This window comes from Pipra filicauda, unplaced genomic scaffold (assembly GCF_003945595.2).
Source record: "Pipra filicauda isolate LSUMZ 115617 unplaced genomic scaffold, ASM394559v2 scaffold1_size10287979_pilon, whole genome shotgun sequence".
NCBI classification, from domain to species: Eukaryota; Metazoa; Chordata; class Aves; order Passeriformes; family Pipridae; genus Pipra; species Pipra filicauda.
Genome location: NW_024104310.1, coordinates 4695462 through 4719192, shown reverse-complemented (window position 1 = coordinate 4719192; position 23731 = coordinate 4695462). Strand labels below are relative to the sequence as shown.

At 42.6% G+C, this 23731-nt stretch overlaps 1 protein-coding gene across 14 annotated transcripts in view; it reads left to right on the top strand.

Annotated features, from left to right (window-relative positions):
- The window catches only part of LOC113986010 (highly reducing polyketide synthase cm3B-like), a 36293-nt gene extending 13224 nt beyond the window's left edge, over positions 1-23069 (top strand). For 12 of the 14 annotated variants that reach the window (XM_039380680.1, XM_039380679.1, XM_039380687.1 and 9 more), the window contains 7 exons: positions 10691-10797; positions 12361-12429; positions 12944-13097; positions 13993-14153; positions 16141-16344; positions 16448-16629; positions 16916-23069. In XM_039380680.1, coding sequence (XP_039236614.1) covers positions 12369-12429; positions 12944-13097; positions 13993-14153; positions 16141-16344; positions 16448-16629; positions 16916-22471 — 6318 coding nt within the window. In that variant the 5' untranslated portion in view covers positions 10691-10797; positions 12361-12368 and the 3' untranslated portion in view covers positions 22472-23069. Of the gene's footprint in view, positions 1-5834; positions 7178-10690; positions 10798-12342; positions 12430-12943; positions 13098-13992; positions 14154-16140; positions 16345-16447; positions 16630-16915 lie in introns of those variants that run through there. The other 2 variants (XM_039380690.1, XM_039380681.1) reach the window with 2 other exon arrangements.
- The last annotated feature ends 662 nt before the right edge of the window (positions 23070-23731 follow it).

The window sequence follows — 23731 nt, the reverse complement described above, 5'->3', positions numbered from 1 at the left end:
TCAAACTTTCAGAAGATGCAGAATTGCTGCATCTTTTGCCTGAGACCCCTTGACCACTTCCTTCGGGGTGACTGCTGAGCTACATGAACAAAAGGGAGGCACCTGGATCTTCCCCTTCACTATTTATCTCAAAGCTGCATGCAGGCTTTTACTTACCCATCTTGCTTCTGTTCTAAAGTCCTTATGCTCTGTGGCAGACCTCTGTGGGGTGCTGGTGCATGTCACTGTCAGGCTGTATTGTGAGTCTTACCAATCTTAAAGAAAAATTAGTCTATGTTTGCTTGGCAGAAGGAATTATCTCTGCAATTTCAGATTATTGTGGACACAGCTGGGCCATTTCTGTTCTATTGCCCTCTCTGCAAATCTGGCACAGAAAGATATTTCTTTACTGTTGTCTGCTCCTGAAAAGCATTGAGTTTGACCACTGTCAGACCATCATAGGATTAGAAAGGACATTGGTCAGTAGTTCATTCCTCTGCCACAGGTTAGGATGAACTGTGTCTATACCATTACTGAAGAAATCAGAAGTTACTACTACCAGCCTTTTCTTAACACTTACGTGAGGAGATGGGCACTTCCTTTTTGGGTTCTCTCCCATGTGAATGTCGTAGTTTAACCCCAGCTGGCAACTAAGCACCAAACAGCTGCCAGCTCACTTCCTGCTGGTGGGATGGTGGGGAGAATAGGAAGGGCAAAAGTGACAAAGAAACTTATGGGTTGAGATAAAGACAGCTTAATAATTAGAAAGACATTTAAAAATTTTAAGGGAAAGAAAAAGTAAACCAACAGAGAGAGGAAAATAAAATCCAAGAAAAACAACCATTGCAAATGAAAACAATTGCTCACCATCAACAGACCAATACCCAGCCAGTCCCTGAGCAGTAGTCCCCGCCACCAGCCTCCCCCCAGTTTTTATTGTTGTGCATGATGTCTTATAGCATGGGATATCCCTTTGGTTAGGTAGGGTTAGCTGTTCCAGCTGTGTCCCCTCCCAACTTTTTGTGCACTTGCAGCCTGCTCGCTGGCACAGCGGTATGAGGGGCAGGGAACACCTTGATGCTGTGTAAGCTCTGCTCAGCAGTAACTAAAACGTCAGTGGGTTATCAGCATTATTTTCAACACAAATTCGAAACACAGCACCATTCATTTCTTCGTACTATGAAGAAATTTAACTCTATCCCAGCAAAAACCATTACACTGAACTCGGAATTTTTGGAGCAACTTCTGCCTAACTGTACTTGATCAGGGTGTTAATTTAGGACGTGAAAATGATTTATTCTGGTTCTGAATCAAGAAACAGCTAAGGACTCCAATAGCAAAATAACTCAATGTAGATGGTACAAACTCTTCCTAGTGATGCCCTGATGCCTAGATGTGTCAGATGACTTGGACCCTCATTGTGATGAGCAATTTATTAGCTCTAGCTAATGGCTGAAAATATGTGTCGCCATCTTCTGTGCCCGCAAAGCTAAACTAAATGAATGTTATCAGTTCTGTGTTTTGAAATAATCCACACGTGTCTGTGCTCTGGGCCTGTTTAAACAGATTGAATTCATGGGAGTGTCTAGTGTGTCTTTCTAGATCCTCATAGGCTTGCTAGAATGTGATGCTTACTTTTTCATCTTACTTTTGGTTGTGAACAGGATGGCAACAATAGTAATTCAGGGATTTTTTAAGTTGCAGATAAAGGTATCTTGTCAGTTCACCTTCCAGGCTTGCTCACCCAGCAAGTTTGGGTTTTTTTGTTTGTTGGTTTGGTTTTGTTTTTAATTAAATTTATCTGTTAAGTCCCAAACATTCATTGAAATCCTGAGTTATATCTTGAAATCTTTATCTGGATGTAGTCTGTGTTGTCTTCCTATTGATAATGGTACACGAACACATGTTTTGTATGATATTTTTAATCAGAAAACAAAATTAATCTTTGTTGAAGTGCAGCACAGAGTACAGAAAATAAGAGTCATTGCACGCTGGTATCTACACCTTGGAATTACTTATTTAGTAATTTTTTCTACTCCTGTTACTAATGTGTTTTGGAGCCTCACTTCAACTTTCTAGTTTTCACAGAACTCTGTTGACAAGCTTTAAGTTTAGGTGTTCCTGCTTGAGCAGGGGAGTTGAACCACATCTTCTGCAGAGATCCCTCCCAACATGAACCATTCTGTGATTCTATGAAAACTTGCATTTCCCACAACTTTTGTTGACATGCCAATTAGTAATGCTTGCAGGGAAGCAAGAAGTCAGGGAGGTAAGACCTGATGGGCAGAAGAGTCACCAATAGTCTTTCTTCTGGGCTGTTCTGTGTGTTGGAGATAGTGCTGTTAAAAATTACAAATAAATACTGAAACTGTACCCTGAAATGCAAAAGTCTGATGTGGATCTTAGTTTACTTTGCTAGAAGCCTATAATGCATAGTACATCTTAGTAATTCTTTTGTTAGTGAGAAGCTCTGTCTCTTAGTCTGCCCACTTCTTAGTCCCAGAGGTATCTCTGCTGTGCAGTGCTTATCTACATAGGCATTTATATGTTGACTGATTGCTTTTTTTAACTGAAAATATGAATGTGTGTATGTGATGTATCTGAGATCCTGCAAGGATTATTTAATTTGTTTGTCTTTAGCAAGGATTATTTAATTCTTTGAGTTTAGTTATCTCTCTTTTGGCTAACGTTAGCCATTTGCCATTCCTGATCTCATGTATCTTTGGGGGGTGTGTGCATTCTTCTGTGTGTGAATGTATGTGAAATTTCTTAAAACAGGTCAATATGTTAATGCTGCCTACAAGACTGACAAAGCAACCTGCACATTCGGCTACTTAGAGACTCCCTTCAGTAATACATGTGTATATTAAGAACACATGCAGAATCACTCTTGAGGAGAAAAGACAACGCAGAAAGAACCATGTCTTGCCGATACCACCTAAGGAGTCTTTCTGCTGTGCCTTTTGCAACTGGACTTGTCTATCTCATATTGGCCTTTTTAGCCACCAGCGTGCTTGTAGCAAATGTGGGCAGAGCCCTCCCCAGATCTTTGTTCGTGAAGCCTAGCCATGATGATGATATGTGTGTATTTAAACAGAGTTATATGGTTGTCTCACCACTTGCGTAAGACCTTTGCAAATTGCCAGAAGATGCAATTTCTGTGAGATCTTGTTTGCTGTCTGTTATCCTGTAACAGCTGGCCAATCTGCAGCTGAGGGCTGCTAACAGGTTTATAGGGACTGGGAAGAAAAACAGCTTTTCTTAAAGAAACAGTGTTGACTTTATTGAGCTGTTAGTCGAAGCCTCAGGCTACAATTTGTTAGCTGTCAAATAGAGAGCTTCTGTTTTGCTTATTACTGTTTTGGTTGCAGGCTAGATTAAAATGTACACAATTTATTTTTGCATTAGAAATCTTAATTGTTCGATAATTTAATGCTGGGGAAAGTATAAATGATCTGCTCTTGAATATTAAGGAAAGTCGGTGAGGCGTGCAGCAGCAGCAATGGTAAGTCCCGTGGCTGAGGGTTGATCCAAGGGTACAGGGGGTTCCTGGTGCTGGGGACACAAGGCAGGGCAGAGAGCTCCTGCCTGCAGATGGCAGCTCTCGTGAGAAAGGCTTATGCAGCTCAGGCCTTGCCAGGAGCAACTGTGGGGGATTGAAATGGCTCTGGGGAGTGCTGTGACCAGGATGGGCAGATGGGGATTGAGCGGGCAAACAGGCCGCAGCACAGGGATTGAGTGCAGCAGCTTGCATGAAAGGGCACGTGAGAAGGGCTGTGCACCCTGCTTGTAAGCCCACAGCCCAGGGAATTGCTCTAGGTCTCTGCCATAATGGTGGGCCCTTACCTCAGATATAAAACCAGGGTTTCTACAGAGAAACCCCCTGAGATGTCTGATGCTTCCATGCAGATGGAGCTGGTAAGGAAGGAGACTTCAGTACAGACAGTAGGTTGCAATGAGTTCCCAAACCCCTCTCCCAGACTAAAGATAAGTACCTGCAAATACAGGCATGTTGCATTAGGTGCCTGAGGTGCAGGAAACAGTTAAAAGGCTGCACAGTATTAGAGGGGCTGAGACAGAGATAGATAAGTGGTTTCAGAACCATACACCTCTCACAGACACCACAGAGAATGAGGCATCTTTGGCCCTGGTGACCCACAAAAGTCGGACTCTGCTTCATTCCCCACCCTGCAGCATTACAACCGAAACCACATATGAAGCTTTAACAGCTGTAGATACCCATGAGCAAGGTCTGCAAGGAGAAACTGTACCAACAGCACACAGTGGATACCACAAAAAGAAATGAAGAGTGCTTGAAGTGGGTGATACTCTGTTAAGGGGCATTGAGGCACCTATCTGCTGGTCTGACAACAGGACATTCTTTGATGACCGTAGACAGCTTGGGAAGGGTTAGGGTTAGGATTAGGGTTGCCCTGTATAGAAGAGGCAAGACAATCTTTGGTAGCAGGCTGGACAACGTGGTGAGGTTGACTTTAAACTGGAGGACTATGAGTGTGGGGTCCAAAGTGGCAACACTCATGCCATTGCAACCAACTGGGTAATAAGTCAGGCCAACCAGAGCAGTGACAAATTTTCCTTATCTAACTGCCCAGATGAGAACCAGAACACAGCCACCTCACCCCTCAAGTGTGTGTTTACCAATGCATGCTGCCTGGGGAACAACCATGAGGAACTGGAACTCTGTGCATCAGTCAGAAAGTTATGATATCGTAGGAATAACTGAAACATGGTGGGACAATTCACATGACTGGGGTATTATGACAGATGGCTATCGACTGTTTCGTAAAGACAGGAAGAGAAGAAGAGGAGTCATGCTTTATGATAAGGAGAACCTGAATATACAGAAGTCAACAACATTGACCGTTGAAGTCCTATAGCATACCTCTGGATCAAGATCAGAGGGCTCATCTCCAAGGAGGATTTTGCGGTTGGCATCTGCTACCAACCTCCAAACCAGGATGATAAGGCTGATGCAATATTTGAGTCACTTAAGCAAGTTTCAGGTCGAAGGAACCTGGTTCTTTTGGGGGACTTCAACTACCCAGAGATTTGTTGTAAGGACAATACAGTAGCTCATGTTATCCATCATGTACCTGGAATGCATAGAGGACTCCTTCCTTATACAAGTGTTACATGTGCCAACCAGAAATGAGGCACTGCTGGACTTGCTACTCACAAACCAAGAAAATCTTCTTTGTAATTCCTTGTAATGTTTTATTGTTATATTGCAATGTTAGTGATAGCCTTGGTTACAGTGATCCCAATATTGTGGAGTTTGGGATCATGTTATGCATGTTGAGGGTTAGTACTAAGATAAAAGGTTTAGATTTTAGAAGAGCAAACTTTAGCTCACCCAGAACTCACTTGAGAGGGATTATGTAGGAAGCTTCCATGGAGGATAAAGGAGCTAGTGAGTGCTAGGAGTTTTTCAAGAATGCTGTCCTGGAAGCACAAAAACAGTTCATCCCCTCTAAAGGAAAGCAAAGTAGGTGCAATGAGAGACCCCCTTGGCTTAACTGAGAGCTTCTGCATTTGCTCAAAACCAAAAGAGACGCATACCAGAGATGGAAAAGTGAATGAATACCCATTGAGGACTACAAGAACCTTGCCAGGGTGTGCAGAGATGCAGTTAGAAAAGCAAAAGCTCAGTCAAATTGAAATTGGCCAGAGATGCCAAAAAACACAGGAAAGGGTTCTTCAGGTATGTAAACAACAAGCAGAAACAGAAGGGAAATATTGGCGAGAGGTGAATTAGACACCAACAACCCTGAAAAGGCAGAGGTTCTCAATGCTCTCAATGCTCTCAGTGCTCCATCTTTACCAGCACTGTTGGGCCTCAGGCCTTGGGAACAAAAATCCAGGTTGATGAGAACACAGACCCACCACCAGTGAATGAAGAGCTGGTGTGTGAACTATTACCTTGACCCGTCCAAATCAGTGGGCCCTGCCAATATCCACCCAAGGGTGTTAAGAGCTGACTGATGTCATTGTGAGGCCACTCTCCACAAGCTTTGAGAAGTTGTGGAGACTGGGGGCAACCCAGAAGGCTGAAAGAAGGCTAGTGTCACCTGCATCTACAAGAAGGGCTTAAAGGAGGCTCCAGGAAATCATAGGCCCATCAGTCTTACTTCAGTCCCTGGGAAAGTTATGGAACAAATGCTATCAGATGAAGCACATCATTGGGAAAAGCCAGCACGGGTTCACCAAGGGCAAATTGTGCTTGACAAACCTGATGACCTACAACAAAGTAACCTGTTCAGTTGATGTGAGAAAAGTGGTAGACATTGTCTACCTGGATTTCTCCAAGACTTTCAATACAGTTTCCTACAACTTCCTTGTAGAGAGACTGATGCCTAGAGGAGGAGTCCATGTTGTGGATGGGAACTGACTGACAGGCTACACCCAGAGGTGGGTGGCAAATAGCTCCTTTTCAAACTGGGAACCTGTCACGGTGGAGTCTCCCAGGGATCAATATTTGGCCCAACACTGTTTGATATCTTCATAAGTGATCTGGATGATGGGATCAAGTGTACCCTGATGAAGATTGCTTCCCCCAAACTGAGTGGAGAAGTGGACACTTTGGAATGGAGAGCCACCCTGCAGGAAGACCTGGACAGGCTGGAACAGTGAGCTACTGAGAACCTTATGAAGTTAACGAAGACAAGTGTAACGTCTTGCACCTGGGAAAGCATAATCCAGAAGTGCAACACACATTGGGATTTACCCAGCTGTTGAGGAGAAACTATGGGGGAAGGCACCTGGGGGTCCAGGTGGACAAGTGGTTCAATGTTATGCACAGTCTGCTGCAGCAAAGAAAACCAACAGGATCCTGGGCTGCATCAACAAGGGCATCAGCAGCCGTGATAAAGATGTCATTGATGTGATTATTCCACTCTACTCAGCACTTGCCAGGTAACACCTGGAATTTTGTGTTCAGTTTTTGTCCCTATTACACAAAAAAGATGTGGACAGGCTGCAGAGGGTCCAGAGAAGGGCCACAAAGATGATCCAAGGACTGGGAAGCCTGCCATGTGAGGAAAGGCTGAAAGAACTGGGTTTGTTCAGCCTTGAGAAAAGAAGGCTTGGGGGAGACCTTTTCACCATGTTCCAGTGTTTAAAGGGTGGCTACAAAGAAGACAGAGACTTGATTTTTACAGTCAAGTGGAAAAGACAAGAGGTAATGGGTACAAATTACTCCTGAGATGATTCTGATTGGACACAAGATGAACATTTATCCCAGTGAGAACAACCAACCATTGGAATAATCTCCCCAGGGAAGTGGTGAATTTCCCAATTTTGGACATTTTTAAGATTCAGATGGACAGGGTGCTGTGCCATCTGGTCTAGACAGTGCTTTTGCGAAGAAAGATTGGACCAGATGATCCCTGAGGTCCCTTCCAACCTGATATTCTAAGATTCTATGAAAATGCTTCTAATATTTACTGTAAAGGCTACACATGGCTTTCCCCAATTGTTCAAGGCTAGTTTTACCTTTTTTTTTTTAAGTATACCTATTTATGCACAGGTATGTTCCATTTTTTTAAAAAAATAACAGCTTAAACACCTCAATTTAAGCCTTGATACCAGATGCAGTTACTCAATAGTGGAATTGTCAGGGAAACATTTTTAAATAGCTCAATGCAACATCATGAATCAGGAATAGAGAAAGTGGTATTTCTTTATGAGAAGCTGTAATTCAGAAAAGGAAACTGAAAGTCTTGTTAGATAACCATCCTATTTCACATCTCAGATTAAGTGTATGGTAAAAAGAATTAATGGCATCCTTGCATACATGAAAAGGAATACTGAGTATGTACAGGGAAATTATTGTTCTACTGTTCTTGCCAGTGAAAGTGGTTTTATATAACTTTAACCATTTGAATTGACCTGATTTTCCCACTGCAGGCTTTTTCTCTAATGTCTTTGGAGAAGAAAGCTATATGGCTTGCACAGATGATGTGCCTAACAATAGGTGGCTCAGGCTAAATGAGATGAACCCTATTCATGGGCCAGCAATGTTCAGACTTTGTGCAAGGCATATAGCTTCCAGATTCTGCCTCTAAGAAGTTAAGACAAATCCTCTTGTGCTCTATCCTTTCTTTATCATTCAGATTTTTGGAAAATTGGCAGAGATCTTCGTACTATTATGTCATGTCTTCTCTTCTACCTGTTGATCATCAGAAAAATGGTTGCTTTTGTCCATGTTCAGACTGTGAGCAATGGCACCAAACTCTCCACAGTTAGACTGAATGGGGCAGGGCCTGGACACTTTATTGTTTCAGGCTCTCAGCAAATTCATGCAGATAGCTTTGAATCATTTACTGTCATATAAAAGGCTTATTTTTACAATCATACATGGGATTTGTACTAAAGTGGGGAAAAAAAATCCAAGAAAAATAATGTAGAGATCAGGAGCTGCTCTTCCCTTTCCTTCTGTTCCTCCTGTCTAGCCCCATAGTGCAGAGCACTGGAAAGTAATGAAAAGAACTTGGGTTTGTCACACCTATTACTCTTTGTGGTGGCACCTTTTTCTCCCTATGGATTAGTATAGCTCCTGGCATAGCAGAACCCTGCCATGCTTGGTGTCATTATCATTGCTATAACAATACCAAAACCAGGGATAATAACAGTGTACTGGAAAACTTCATAGCTGTAGAATGAAAAAGGTAAATAATGCTCCCTCATTCAATACCACACAAATATCTGTTAACTGTAATTATGTACAAAGCTAATTTTTCAGATTTGACTGATTGAAAATTGTTTTGCCCAGGAGACAGTGCCTTTTCTTATTAGGTTTTCGTGATAATGCAGAATGAGATATTTGTGTTACCACCTCCTAGCTTGTCAGAGCACTGCTTCAGTGAAGAAATAACTTCTAGTGATTTGTGTAGTAATCCTTCTTGTGTCCTGATGGAAACAGGGAACCTACAAGTATTTTAGTCTTAATATCTACTTTGAACTAAAAACCTTTGAACTAAAAACCTTTTTCCCCCCCTTTTTCTCTGTGTTATCTCTGAAAGAAATCCAGTCCCACAGGTACTTCACTCATGCATATTTTCCTATGAGAAGAGAGGAAAAACTTGATTGAAATAATGAACTCTAGGCAAGTAAATAGATATTTTCCTATATCTAAGTCTTGGCAGCTGGTTTGAAAACTGGGGGAAATATGTACATATTTTATTTGTCCTTTTGGAATTATCAGACATAGATACAGATAGAACAAACCAAAGGTTTGGTTCAGAGGTGGATACTGTAATGACATTGAAGGCAAAACAAATGTAGTGCCTCCAGTATGACACGTCTTTGTTTCCCTTTTGAACTTTTTACTTTTAAGCTTAGAGGAAATATGATGAAACTTGATGACGAACCAACTTAAAATTCAGTTATAAATAGGCTTCCTACATTAGTAACAGACTTAATCTGTTATTGCTACATGTGCTTCCATACTTAGTTCCTATTTCTTTTTCTGGTGTTGCTCAGAAGGATTGAGCAATCATTTGGGTTTATTAATATACTCCAGCTATGATGAGACTAGCGCAAGTCATCAGCACTCAGGCAACGCACTGGTAAATATAAACAAGTCTTACCTTCTGAACCAATGACATTAACAACACTTTCTTTGTCCTGCACTAGTGTTTACATTGTTCATATTGTGTTCGGGTCACTGGTGTTCAGATTGGTTTAGCTTGCATTGAAGTTAATGGCCATAGATATGCAGGATTCATTTCAATATTATACCAATACCTAAGCAATACCTCAAAATATGGCTTAGCGTCTATTGTTTCCAGATGCTAATAGTGAAACTATAATGGAGGTTCCATGGTGCATTCCTAGTTCACCTGATGAACCCACATTCTGTTCTGCCAGGGGATGTTAACGGTGCCAGTACTAACAAGGGTGTTCTTTAAACCAGTGTAAAACATGGAGATTATCAAGTCAGTACCAAACTAGCCATCTTGTGAATAAGCCTCATAATGATATCAGAGAAGTGGGTTAATTAAATTAAGAAATCATTGAATAACTCCCCAAACCCTCAGAATACAGAAAAGTGAGTGACTGAGATTTTCAGCTATGAAATGCAGAGAAGAATTTGAGTTTTTCAGAGCAGGTTATGAAGTTATTCAGTGTCAGAATAAACTGTTTATTCTCAGCATAATGTTTTTTTGCAGTCTTTTTGGAAAGAGCTGGGTCCCACAACCAGGAAAAACGTTAACCATATATGAATACAACCCTGTGATTCCATTACAAACTCAGAAGAGAAGAAAGATGAGTTTGGGTGATTGGGGTAAAATCAGATGAGGGATAGTGAAAAAGGTGTCTAGCAGAGACTACTGGACAAGTTTATAAAGAGTTTGTGCTTTGTATTCACAAATGATGCCTTCAATAAATGGATGGGTCTTTAAACACTAGTTCAGATTTCTTGATATTAAGAACAAACCAAATTGAGTTGTTAATTTAAAGACAGAGTCTTTTAAATCATATCCTTAAAATTTTTATGGGCTATTTCATGGCAAGATATCTCCAATTAATTGTTTTGCTGATGGTAAAAAGTTAAATAAGACAGAAATTTTACACTTATTCTAGTGTGAGACCAGATGACCAAGAATTTACTACTTCAGAGAAGTAGTTTTGAACTTTAGTAGGGGTCACTGACTAACCACATTACTCATTTGCTTTTTTCCTCTGAAAGGCGTTAACATTTTAGCATGCATATTTGAATGAGAAACTGGACAGAATCCTATATAAACTTCTTCCACAGACTCAGCCAATTACTCCACCCTACGGGGAAGTTATAAGGTAAGAGTTATATGGCTCACTGGATAACTCTCTAGATGCCAAAGACGTGGTTTATGTTATAGTCAGGAGGTCCTTATTTTTCTACTATTTGCTATTCAAGTGCTAACTTAAGAACAGTGCTTAAAAGTACCTTTGTGATAAAAGCATCTTTGTTGGGCTTTGCAGCTTTAGCTTATCAATTACATTAAAATAAGAAATAATAGAATCATAGAAATCAGAGACAATTTTGAAAGAACCAAAAGGAAACAATTGTTATAGCATTTCAGAATTTGTATTATTAGTAAAATAATTTACTCCTAGAGAGCCAGATTCTGATCTCCTTATTCTTGCTAGGTGTCTTTTTATCTTTTTCAGTCTTAGTTAATGGATCCAGGAAGTAAATTTTTCAAAGTGTGAACCTGAGCAGTTATTCTTAATTTCACCTTTCAAAACAAATCTCCAAGAAATGATAACTGAATAATATGTGGGGCTGTCAAACAGTCTCATCTTTGCTTCATTGCTGTCAGTCAGTGACTGAGAAGGGCTCTTTGGGATGTTCTGTGGTATGATTGAGATGAGAATCTATCCCACTGCCAAGAATCCCTCCCAAAACCTTTCAAAAGGCATCTTCTCCTCTTTGTGGGTTGAAGCAATGCCAGGAGGAGGTGGGCATCCTAGTGAGTTCTAATTGGTTCAGTTGAGCTGATTTTTATCTGACAAGTTCCTTTCCCAGAATTAAGGAAAAAAATCGCTTTTCAATTTTATAGTGAGGTATTTAATTTGATCCCAAGTACTTTTTTTTTTTCTAATTGATTTAAAAAAATGTATTATTGTGAGTTGTTTTGCAACAAAAATCTTTCCCTGTGGAGCTGGAAATGAGCTGAAAGCCAGTTACTTGTACGGCTGTAGTGGGGCTACCTGGAGACTGTGCATTGTCAGGAACAGTGAGATCATGTGGCTCTCAGCATGGTCTGTGGGGGTCAACCTGTGCCTGCAAAAGCTAGGCAGCCTTGGGATCCAGGGAATGAAGTGCTGCTTTTCAGGCACTTTTCTGGAGCATGGAAGATGCACATTTTGTTCCTTCAGCAGCTTGGTCATTGGTTGCCTGTTTCCATGGTCTGGTTTAAAGTGCTAATTTGTAGAGTCTGTGTGGGAGATGTGCTTTGTGAATAGGATAGAGACAATAGAGCTGAAAGTCTGACTTGGCCAATGCACTGTCCACTTCCGTAGAGAAGAAGAAACGCAGAACTAATCTAAGGAAAGGCTCAAGAGCAGATCAACTGGCAGGAGTAGCAGAGGTTAAACAGTAAAAAGGAAGTGTCTGTGAATGAGGGAGTTTGGGGAATTAAACGGGGATTTTCCTCTGAAGGGAGGGACAGCAAGAAAAATACAGCACAGCTCTGGTCCCCTGTGGGGAGTGTCGTTGTCATCACAACCAACAATAGCTCATTCAAGATGAATGAAGCTTTGAACAAGTGTAAGTGGTATATGTGTTTGTGAGAAGTTCACCTTTTAAGCTAAGATTTATGTAATGGGAAATGCCTAATTGTTTGATCTGACTGACAGTGCACCTATATTGTGCAGCCCAGAAGATGGAGATTGAGACTGCAGACGAAGTTGCTATTGTTGGAATAGGATGTAACTTTCCTGGAGGTAAGTTTGGGGTAAAAGCAAAGCCGGCTGTGAGTGAACATGGAAAAGCAGAGTAATTAATTAGTGTTGAAATGGAGGAAAACAACATGTTCCTCCCTTAGTAGAATGTGTTGCTTTGCTACTTGTAGGATCTTTTTAAAAGGTCGTGCTGGACAGATCGAGGGCCGAAGAGTATCACCAGCTGTGCCTGTGATATGGATAGGTTGGGTTTTCCTAAAAGAAAACTTCCTGCTTTGTAGCAGTATGTACTGTGGGTGCAGTGAGACAGTAGGGAAATGGGGAGAGAAGGTGGTTAAGGATTTTGTGGGGTTCCTTTGCTTTTAGACAAACAGTGAAGGGACCAGTCATGCTTTTCAATTTCCTCTCACTAAAGAATGATCTGTTCTTTCTCTGGCAATTCTATGTAAGCAACCTAGATTTACCTGTGGGAGTTCTTGTAGCTGATTGTGCATTTCTGAGTCTGCGAGGGGAGGGGAGCCCATAATTTAATCTATTTTGAAAACTTTGACAACAGGAGATGGAATTGACAGTTTCTGGAAAGTGCTGGAGGAAGGCAAAAACTGCACAGTGGAAATCCCCCCTGAGAGATTTAATGCCAAAGAGTGGTATGATCCAGATGATAACAAGCCAGGAAAAATATGTACAACGCGAGCTGCTCTTCTCGATGAGTGAGTCTGCTGCTGCCCTGTGCCACTGATTTTTGTTGTACTTAGACTATGGGTACAGCTGTTCAGAGGCTGTGACTGATGGGAAGAATAGCAAATTATTATGGTCAACAGATTTGTCTTTTATTTGAATTCTACATTCACTGTAAATGCTCAGGCTGCAGACCTTTAATGAAATGAGAAGTTGACATGCACAAAAAAAATCTTATTGGCTCCTGGGATTAACACTCGGTAGGGTTGAATTGTAGGGCACAAAATTACTTCAGTGATTAGTCCCATGTTAGATATTGAATTCTGCACTGAAATCAAGGGATGATAGAAGGCCACACAAATGTGATCTTGGGGTACAAGATTAAGGTTGGACTTGGTCTTTTGTAAGCGTGGGCCTACTCTGAAGATGTTTGTAAAGAAACACACACGCACAAAGTATTTGGAATTTGTTGTTAGAGAAGTAGGGGTATCTCTTGGAAACACTTGAGCTGATGCTCTAGCTATTGGTTGTAAACTGTAAAGCATGGGTCTGTATTGGCTTAAAATAAGGTAGAAGACAATACTGTTTATAACTCCTTGGCTAAGACCACATTACAGCAGAAGGAGACTCATTCTGCACATTTCATAATCTGAGGAGTCCTGTTGGTACTAGTGGAATAACCATGGAAATAAAACTGTCTAGGAGTGGGCTCTTACCTCTGCAATGCCTAATCATTGATAAAAACACATCTTCTGTGGTGGGACATCAAACATCCTTGGCCTAGACACATTTTTCCTAAATTTCATAAATGGGGATTGTGGCCTAAACAACAGTTGTTGCTTTGCTTTTTGTGAAATTGCGAAAAATGTGTACTGTGAGTCTAGAAGGAAATATATATTGTACTATTTTCTGGTCTGTGCATTTTAGATTTAATTCCTTTGACAACCACCTGTTTGGGATTAATAACATGGAAGCTGAACGCATGGATCCTCAGCAGAAGTTACTGATAGAATGCACATACAAAGCCCTGGAGGATGCAGGAGTCCCTGTAGAAGCTGTCAGTGGCACCAAAACAGGTGTTTTTGTTGGTAAGATGAAAATTTCATGTCAAAGAAAGTGTGTTGGAACCTCCCAAAGACTGGAGCACTCCTTCATAAACTTTCCAGATATGTCCAGCACTGGAGATCTAAGGCTACTGTGCTATGCTACTCCTGGTTATCTTTGGAGAGAATTACTAGGCTCTAGAAGTTCATGATACAATTCCTGTATCTCTTTTAGGTGCTCCTCTTCCTGTCTTCAGGTACTGAAGTGGAAGCAGGAAACAATTAAACTGCCTCCCCAACCCTTCCCGAGAATGATAGTCCCAAGCCAGGCTGTGATGTCCCACCCTTAAGGGGAAGGGAACACCCAAGATTCATAAATGCTCCAGTCTGCAAAAAACCACAGTTTTATTAGTAAATTACAAAGCTGGCATGGCAATTGGTATGTCAGTCCCTGACCTACTATATAAGCACATGGCAGTGGTTTTGGTTAAAGGGGTAGGGTGAAAGTGAAGAGAGAAAGGAAGAGATGAGTTAAAGAGGGGAAGAGAGAAAGAGAGAGAGAAAGAGAGGAAAAGAAAGAAAGAATGAAAGGAAGAAAGAAAGAAAGAAAGAAAAAGAAAGAAAGAAAAAAAAGAAAAGATGAAGAGATCACCAGTTGTGGTTCCAGCATCCAGGGTCCTGGGGGTGCCCCCCAGGCTTGGTGGGGGTACCTTTTTATAGACAGGTTTCCCCACCCTGAAGACAGGTTTCTTGCTTTCCATGTGAAGTAGTTATCATGAGCAGTCCGTTCTTTGAGATCTTTCTGGAAATGGGTTGGAGGGTTTGTGAGTCTTGGGTGGTCTTGATCCCCCCCTGCACTAGATTGACCTTTGGTCGACAGTTCATGCCCACTTCTGTGCTGATGCTGTCTTTTGTTTGTTGATGGGGACAGAGTGGTTGGAAAGTGGCCCAGTGGAAAAGGCCCTGGAGGTGCTGGTCAAAGTTGCTGAACATGAAGCAGCTGTGTCCAGGTGGCCAAGAAGGCCAATGGCATCCTGGCCTGTATCAACAATAGTGTGGCCAGCAGGTCTAGGAAAGTGATTCTTCTCCTATACTTGGCACTGGTGAGGCCACACCTTGAGTACTGTGTCCAGTTCTGGGCCCCTCAATTCAGGAAGTACATTGAGGCAGATCCAGAGAAGGGCAGGAAAGCTGGTGAAGGGTCTCGAGGGCATGTCCTATGAGGAGAGGCTGAGGGAGCTGAGGTTGTTTAGTCTCGAGAAGAGGAGGTTCAGGGGTGATCTTATCGCTCTCTACAACTACCTGAAAGGAGGGTATAGCCTGGTGGGGGTTGGTCTCTTCTCCCGGGCAACTAGAGACAGAACAAGAGGACATAGTCTTAAGCTGCACCAGGGGAAGTTTAGGTTGGACATTAAGAAGAAATTCTTCACAAAAAAGGTGATTGGATATTGGAATGGGCTGGAGAGGTGGTGGAGTCACCATCCCTGGAGATGTTTAAGGAAAGACTGGGCATGGCACTTAAGTGCTACGGTCTAGTTGACGTGGTGGTATTTGGTCATAGGCTGGACTTGATGATCTCAGAGGTCTTTTCCAACCTAATTGATTCAGTGATTTTGTGAATCTGGGACTGTGTCTCAACAGACTAGAACAAGGATGTTTATCCCAGAAAAGTGCTGCTCTACCTCTGCCCCCTTCTGGCCCCCTTCTCCAGTCACATCTTGTTCTTTCGACAGTTCTTGGTTATTACCAGCAGTCCCTGTTTGGCTCCATGGCTCTCTGGCTATCGGTGTTTGAGATGAACACATTAGCCCCTTATCTTCTGGGCTTCTGCACAGGCCTACACTTTTTTCCAGTACACTGTTTTCCAGTATAATTTTGCCTTTGACTTGTGTTGAAGTAAAGGTTCATCACAGGAGCACTGATGCCACATGGTTTACTATTAAAATGAAAACCAAAACACACCATCAGGTTTAGAGCTGTACATCCCTGTTGTTGGCCTGGGTTAACTTGACACATATCTTATATTTTACAGGACTTATGAATCGAGACTATGAAATCGTAACAAGCACAGCAGTGAGTGCAATAAACCATTATGATGGTACAGGAACAGCCATGAGCATTGCTGCTAACAGGGTGTCATTCACATTTAATCTGACTGGACCGTCCCTGACTATTGACACTGCCTGTTCATCTTTTCTTTTTGCTCTGCACTACGCCTTGCGAGCCATTAAATCAGGTACTGGGTCTGAAGAGACGCTGGACAATGAAATTAGGATTGCTACTGTTTCTGTCTATCACCTGGACCATCTCAACATGAGTATGTTTCTGTTTTACTACAGGAGACTGTGAGGCAGCAATCTGTGGTGGGGTGAACTGCATAATAGATCCCCGCACCTTTGTATCTCTCAGTAAAGCAAAGATGATCTCTCCAGAGGGCATAAGCAAACCCTTCTCCAAAAAAGCAGATGGCTATGGAAGGGGAGAAGGCTGCGGTGTTGTTTTCCTCAAACCACTGAAAAAGGTAAACTTTCTTGTGAAGCAGCCTAAAATAAGACTGGTTGCTTGCCTGTATCTTGTATCTTCAGCTCTAATAATTACTTTTCCAGAGAAGATTTTCCAATTCATGTTTAAGATTAATGAAGGGTTTCTTGAGCATTAAATATTTATGTTCTTCCCCTACCATGGAACAGGGATCACACAGTTAGAAGTTAGCATCATACTCTGTCTGTTCTTGTTGTGTTGTTTTGTTCTGTCCTCCACAGAGAGAGCATGAGTTAATTAAAAATAATTTAATTTTTATGAAACAGGCAAAGGAAGACTACAGCAAAATCTGGGGTGTGATAAACATCAGTGCAGTAAATCAGAACGGTAGGTCCACGACTCCGATCACAAGACCGTCTCCAACAGAGCAAGAGAAGTTACTGCGCAGCATTTATGGAAGTCGTGTCGATCCCTCAGTTGTGCAGTACATTGAAGCGCACGGTACAGGAACTGCTGCTGGAGATCCTATTGAGGCTGAAAGCTTAGGTAATGTCATTGGTAAAAACAGGTCTTCCCGAGCTTCCATTCTGAAAATTGGTTCAGTGAAAGGAAATATTGGGCACACCGAATCAGCTGCCGGAGCAGCCGGGTTAATCAAAGTGCTTCTGATGATGCATCATGGAAAGATTGTTCCATCCTTGCATTACTCAAAGGAGATGAGCAGCATCGATACAGAGGAATTAAACCTTGCTGTTGCCACAGCTGTAGAGCCCTGGGAAGAATCCAGTGAGTATGGAAGAGTAGCTGGCATCAACTGCTTTGGGTTTGGAGGAACCAATGCTCACATTGTAGTCAGGCAGGTCAAGCAGCCAGAGCCTCTTCCTGCCTTTAAGAGGCCCCTTGAATTATTTCTGCTGTCAGCAGCATCAAGTAAGTCCCTTCAGATGACAATGGCTGACACAGCTGAGCAGCTGAGCACAAGAAACTCTGTGACTCTCCCAAGCCTGGCCTATACCTCTGCCTGCAGAAGAAGCCATGCCAACTACAGGTACCGGAAAGCGTTTGTCACAAATTCCCTCCAACACTTGCAGCAAGAGCTTAAGTCAGCCAGCACTGACCCTGCCATGTCCAAGGTGGAACCACAGCTGGTGTTCGTGTTCTGTGGCAACGGCGTAACGCTGAAGGAGTTCAGCGAGGCTCTGCTGAGCTCAGAGCCAGTGTTCAGAGACAAGTGTAAGGAAATAGAAGACCTTTTTCGGCAACACACTGCCGTCAGCGTCCTGCCAGCAAGGGATCATAGCCCACAGGATTTGTTGAAGCCAGAGCTCTCCCAGCCCTTGCTTTTTACCCTGCAGGTTGCCATAGCTTCCCTCCTGAAGTACTGGGGCATTAAGCCTGTTGCTGTTGTTGGCCACTCGGTGGGGGAAGTTGCCGCTGCGCATATTGCTGGGTACCTTTCCCTGGCAGATGCAGTCCAAGTGATTTATCACCGGAGCAGGCTGCAGGCAAAGACTGCCAGTGGCAGAATGTTGGTGGTTGGAAACATCCCCGTTCAAGAGATTGCTGAACGTCTGCATCCCTACTCGGGAAAGGTCTGCATTGCTGCTTTCAACAGCCCAGTTTCCTGCACCTTGTCTGGGAATGTAGACTCAGTGGAAACTGTCCAGAGAGAGTTAGCTCAAGCTTTCAGACAGAGAAACATCTTCCTTCATGTTTTAAATGTCCCAGCTGCGTACCACAGCCCCAGCATGGATATGATACTTGAGGAGCTGGAGGAGAAGATAGAGCCTTTAGGAAAGCAGAAGGGGGAAATTGAAGTGATTTCAACGCTGACAGGGGTGGCTGCATCTGAAAATGACTTTGCTCGTGGCAAATTCTGGGCCCGGCATACTCGTGAGCCTGTTGCTTTCAGTCAAGCCATCCAAAGTGCAGCTAGAGACAGGGAAAACGTGGTGTTTGTGGAAATAAGTCCTCACCGAGCATTGCAGCGAAGCATAAAGGAAACTCTAGGAAAAGGCACAAAGGTGTTCTCCTCTTTGGAAACTGATGCAGAATATCAGACGCTCCTCACCCTGGTAGGAAATCTGTTTGAACTGGGATATAATCCCAAGTGGCAGCACTTCTATAATGGGTATCAAAGTGTTCCGGTGGCCATTCCACGCTATCAATTTGATCGCCAAAAACTCATGGCTTTTCTGAATGCCCATCAACAAGCAAACCAAAGAGGTGTCAGCGCCAGTCATCCTTTGATTTATGGCATAAACAGTGACAACATGGAGTTTGGCTGCCTGCTGTCTCAGGACACAACACCATACTTATACGAGCACAAGAACAATGGGGTGGCCTTAGTCCCCGGTGCTTTTTATGCAGAGCTTGGTCTGGCCTCTGTGATGAGCAGCTCAAGGCCTAAAGTACCTCTGAGTACTTGCCAGCTGAGTATTGTTTTTTCTGCACCCTGTGTTCTCACTCAGAGTTCCCAAGTGTTGAGTATCAAGCTGAGTCTGCAAAAAGATGTGACAGCCTTTGAGATCCTCTCTTCCTCCAATGCAGTTTATGCTGCCGGCCAAGTGGCAAAGGGGCCTGAAGCTGTGGTAGAAGAAAGCACCATCTCCTTCCAAGACATCTATCAAAGGTGCAGATCAGTGATTAGCAGAGAGGAGGTTTATGAAGCACTGTCTCAGGTTGGCTTTCAGTATGGCTCCATATTTAGGCAGCTCAGTGATGTGCATTATTGCCAGGAACTAAAGGAAGCTATAACAAGCGTAAAGGTGAACAAGGAGACCGTCAGAGAGATGTACAGCTACTGTATCCACCCAGTGCTGCTGGACTGTTTTCTGCAGATGACTGCTGTCTTGACCTCAAGGACATTCCAGTCCAGAGCAGGTTTTCCTTCAGGGATACGCAGCCTGGTGGTGCTCCGGCCGCTGGAGGAAGAAATGATGATATATATGAGAACAAGCAAGTCCACTGGGAACTGCCTAGAGGTCTGTGGATGCTTTTTGGACAAACATGGCTCTGTTTTGGCTGAGCTCAAGCACGTTGCCATCACTTTCATGAAAGAAGCGTCTTCCAGAGACAACGAGTTCCTGTTTGAAAACAAGTGGAAGGAAGTCTCTCTTTCACAGACAATTGGACATCTGGGGGTTAAGCCCAGAGTCCTAGTGTTTGCAGACAAATTTGGGATAGCTGAGCAGCTCAAAAAGTACTTGCATCCTGCTTCAAGATATGTTATGTATGAAGATTGGGAAGCCCCCTTGGAAGGCCGCACAATGAATAAAATGAGAGCAGAGGTTGAGGATTATGATGAAATTCTCTTCCTGTGGGGAATTCAAAAGTTAAATGAAGATTTCCCAAGCAAAGTGGTAGATCAGTTGGCAAAGTGTTGTGAAGCCTATCGCCAAGTAGTGGTGGCATTAAGAGAGAAAATGTCCCGCTGTTCAGTCAGAGTGATCACTTACAGAACAACAGAGAGATACGTAGACCACGTTAACAGTGGGTTTGTACTGTATGGCATGACCAGAACTTGCGTTGTTGAAGTTCCAGAAATCACATTTCAGTTGATTGACCTCAGCTCTTGCAGTTCCCTGGACATCTCAGTGCTAGCAGATGTTCTTGTCAAATGCAGAGGTGGGGATTATCCAGAAGTTTGCATCAGCCAAGGAAGAATTTATGTGTCTGAAATCAGACACACACCTTTTATAGATGCAGATTACATCCAACCTGTAAGATCTCTCCAGAAGTCACAGACGTTCACTTTGTACACGTCTGATCCGTACACAGCGAAAGACTTGTCTGGTGAACTATCCACCAGCACTGCTACTCAGCTTGACAAACAGAGTGTTGAAATTCAAGTGGATAAAATTTGTGTCCACTCAGAAGATTATTTTCCCATTAGTGTTTCTAGTTGCAACTTTGGTAATACACTGTATTGGAACTCGCAAGCAGGAGACAAACACAGACTTTTAGCTCTTGATTTCAGTGGCACAGTAACAGCAACAGGAACTGATGTGAAAAAAGTGAAAGTGGGAGATCACGTGGTTTCATGTTATCCCACTGCTGCATCATCCAGGGTTCGGATTCCAGGAATAGTTTGTTTCAATGTAAAGAAATTCCCATTCTTCCAGAATGTCCCTTGTGTGTCCTACTTCATCATTGCCTGGGAAATCTTCACTCAGAGATTACCCAAGGGGAAACATGGCAGAACACTGGGGATTATTACTACAGAGCCATTATCGGTTTTGTGCCATGTTCTTTGTGCAGCAGCAGAAGAGATGGGTTGGAGAACAGTCCTTGCAAGGCCCACTCCTGATAAGTTCCAGTATATAAACCTGTGCAATGCCCTTGTTGTTCTTCCTCCTGTCAACAGACTGTCTTGGGAGGATCTGGCCCACATGTACTTTCTTAAAGATGTGGTGATCGTGTGTGGCAATCGACAGTCTGAATGTATCCAGAATGTCAGTGAAATTGGTCATGAAAACATCAGCTTCCACATCCTTACCCTTGCCAGCGTTTTCCAGAAAGCACCTCTAAAGGAATTGCAGAAGACTGTACATGTCTGGGTCAGTTCCATGGATATGAAACGGTTTAGACGTCTCTCAGGTTCCGTTTTTCAGCAGGCGGAGAACTTTGAAAGGCTAAACTCTGTGATGTCCTATTTCACGTGCACTTCTGTCCCCCTTGCTGTACTGAGAAGGCAGAAGGACATCAGCATGCTATCAGACATACCGTTGTACGAACCCCAGAAGCAGCTGTTTAAGCAGAATGCTGTTTATGTAGTAGTGGGAGGGCTCACTGGACTCGGCTTTGAAACGGTGAAATTCATAGCCGAGAATGGAGGAGGGTGTATTGCAATACTCTCCAGGAGAATTCTGAGCAATGAGAAGCAAGAAGAGATGAAGGCTTTGCAGCAGCAGTACAAAGGGAGCAAAGTAGCGTTTGTGCAGTGTGACGTGACTTTGACCGGTGATGTTGAGAAAGCTTTCAAGTCCATTGCAAACACCTTTGTGGGGAGTCCGATCAAAGGTGTATTTCAAGGTGCTGTTGCTTTACACGATGGCCACCTTGAAGTTCTGACCTTGGCTGACTTTCAGAAAGTGCTGAGCCCAAAAGTAGCAGGGACTCTAAATCTTCATTGGGCTACCAGAGGCCAGGAGCTTGACTACTTTGTGTGCTACTCCTCTGTTGCTTCCTTTCTGGGCAATGCCACCCAGACAAACTATGCAGCTGCAAACTCTTTCCTGGATCTCTTCTGCCTCTACAGGAGGAACCGTGGGCTTTCAGGCCAATCCATTAACTGGGGTGCTTTGAATCTTGGCATTCTGCTCAATCAGAACCACATCCAGAGCATTCTGAGATCCAAGGGCATAGACATTCTGCAAGTGCATGAAATTCATGAGTATCTCAGGAAAAGCTTACTTACGAATAACCCACAGCAAGCTGTCGTCAAATTGAACTTTCAAGCTTTATATCATCATGTTTTTACTCGAATAAGTTCACTCAAAACTCGCTTCATATCACTTATGTCAGAAGATTTCAGGAACAAGCTTGAAACTCCTGAGGAAACTCAAGTCCCAGATATTGCCTTTCTCAAATCGGAAGACTACATCACCTCCCTGGTGAGTGACCTCACTGGACTGAACCCCGAGGAACTAACCATGAATACACCACTTTCATCTTTGGGCATAGACTCTATGTTAGCTATGACAATTCAGAACCGTGTGTTTCAAGAGAGAAAGGTGGACATACCTCTTCTGAAACTGCTTGATCCTCACACAACTCTGTCAAGTTTAGTGGTAGTTTTAGAAGAAACAAGCAATGCAAATGGAGTAGTTGAGAAGAAGAACGGTGCAATCGAAAGTGTAGAAAATGAGAGCCGGCTGTAGGAATCTTGTCCTCCAGGAATTGTGTAACTTTGAAGATACCCAGACCTTTGTAGCATCTCAGAAGATGTCATTGCAGATGGGTAGAACATCTGGTGATGCTGAATGTACTCTTTTACAATGATTCAGGAGACTCCATACCAGGTTCTTCTGTCATTGCATTAGCTGCATTAATCTCAGTCAATTGTTTTCCTTGTTACGTTTAGTATTTTTTTACCTTGATTTTCAATAGTTTTAGCTGGAAATAAGTAGAGTAATAGTTACACATTTTCATTTGGTGAATTTGTATGTTTAATGCACATTGCATTTTTTAAACTATTCAAGTTATGATTATATTCGTATGTTTGTATCTCTAAGTGGTGACTATACAAGTAAAAGAGCATAAAATTATCAACATTTTTGTCATTCTGTGTTCTTAATGTATCACTTTTTTTAGTATTATCAAGTGTTTATAAATACAGCATGTTTTTGAAAGACTTATGATGTTATGAGTTTCAAAAACCTAATGTTTTCTTTAAGTCTTCGAAAATATTAACAATTTACCAGTTGCAAAGCATACAGTAAAGCAAATGTTTTTCTTTATGAATTAACTGATTTTTATTAAAGCCCAAATAAAAAATAATATTTAAAAAATTTAAAAATCCAAACCTACAGTGTGTCTTTATCTTATTTTAATTTTCAGTCTCTCATATTCTGTCCTAGTTTAAATTTTCCTAACCCTAATATCTGCCCTGCTTTTGCTCCAGTGAGAAAATAGAGACTTTTCCTCAAACACACTGAAGGAAATTTTGTTTATATTTTCTTAATATGGGAATAAGGTGTGTATACTGGTGATTTACCTTACGCCAGAGACATGCAACGAGTTCCTTCAATCTATGGGCTATGCTCCTGCTGATACAGTCCAGCTGGCTGTGACCCTTCATCGTGGTCAGCGTGCACGGTCAACTCGTGCTTAGTACACTGCTCATCAGGACCCCCCTGTCTTTTTCATCCAGGCTGCCCTGCAACTAGTCATTCCTCAGCCTGTAATGCTGGGGCTTAGTCTGTCTCATGTGCCAAACAAGTGCGGGGGCTAATCCACCCCAGGTGCAAGACCTTGCATTCACCATGGTTGAAAATAATGAAGATTCTGTAGAGTATTTGTCGCTCCAAATAGTGGCCCTCCCTTTCAATGTGTCAAATGCTCTCACCTAACCTGATGTTGGCTAGACTGTTAATAAAGAGCTTGTGGGATGCTTCTAGTGACTCGCTGCCAGAAGGACT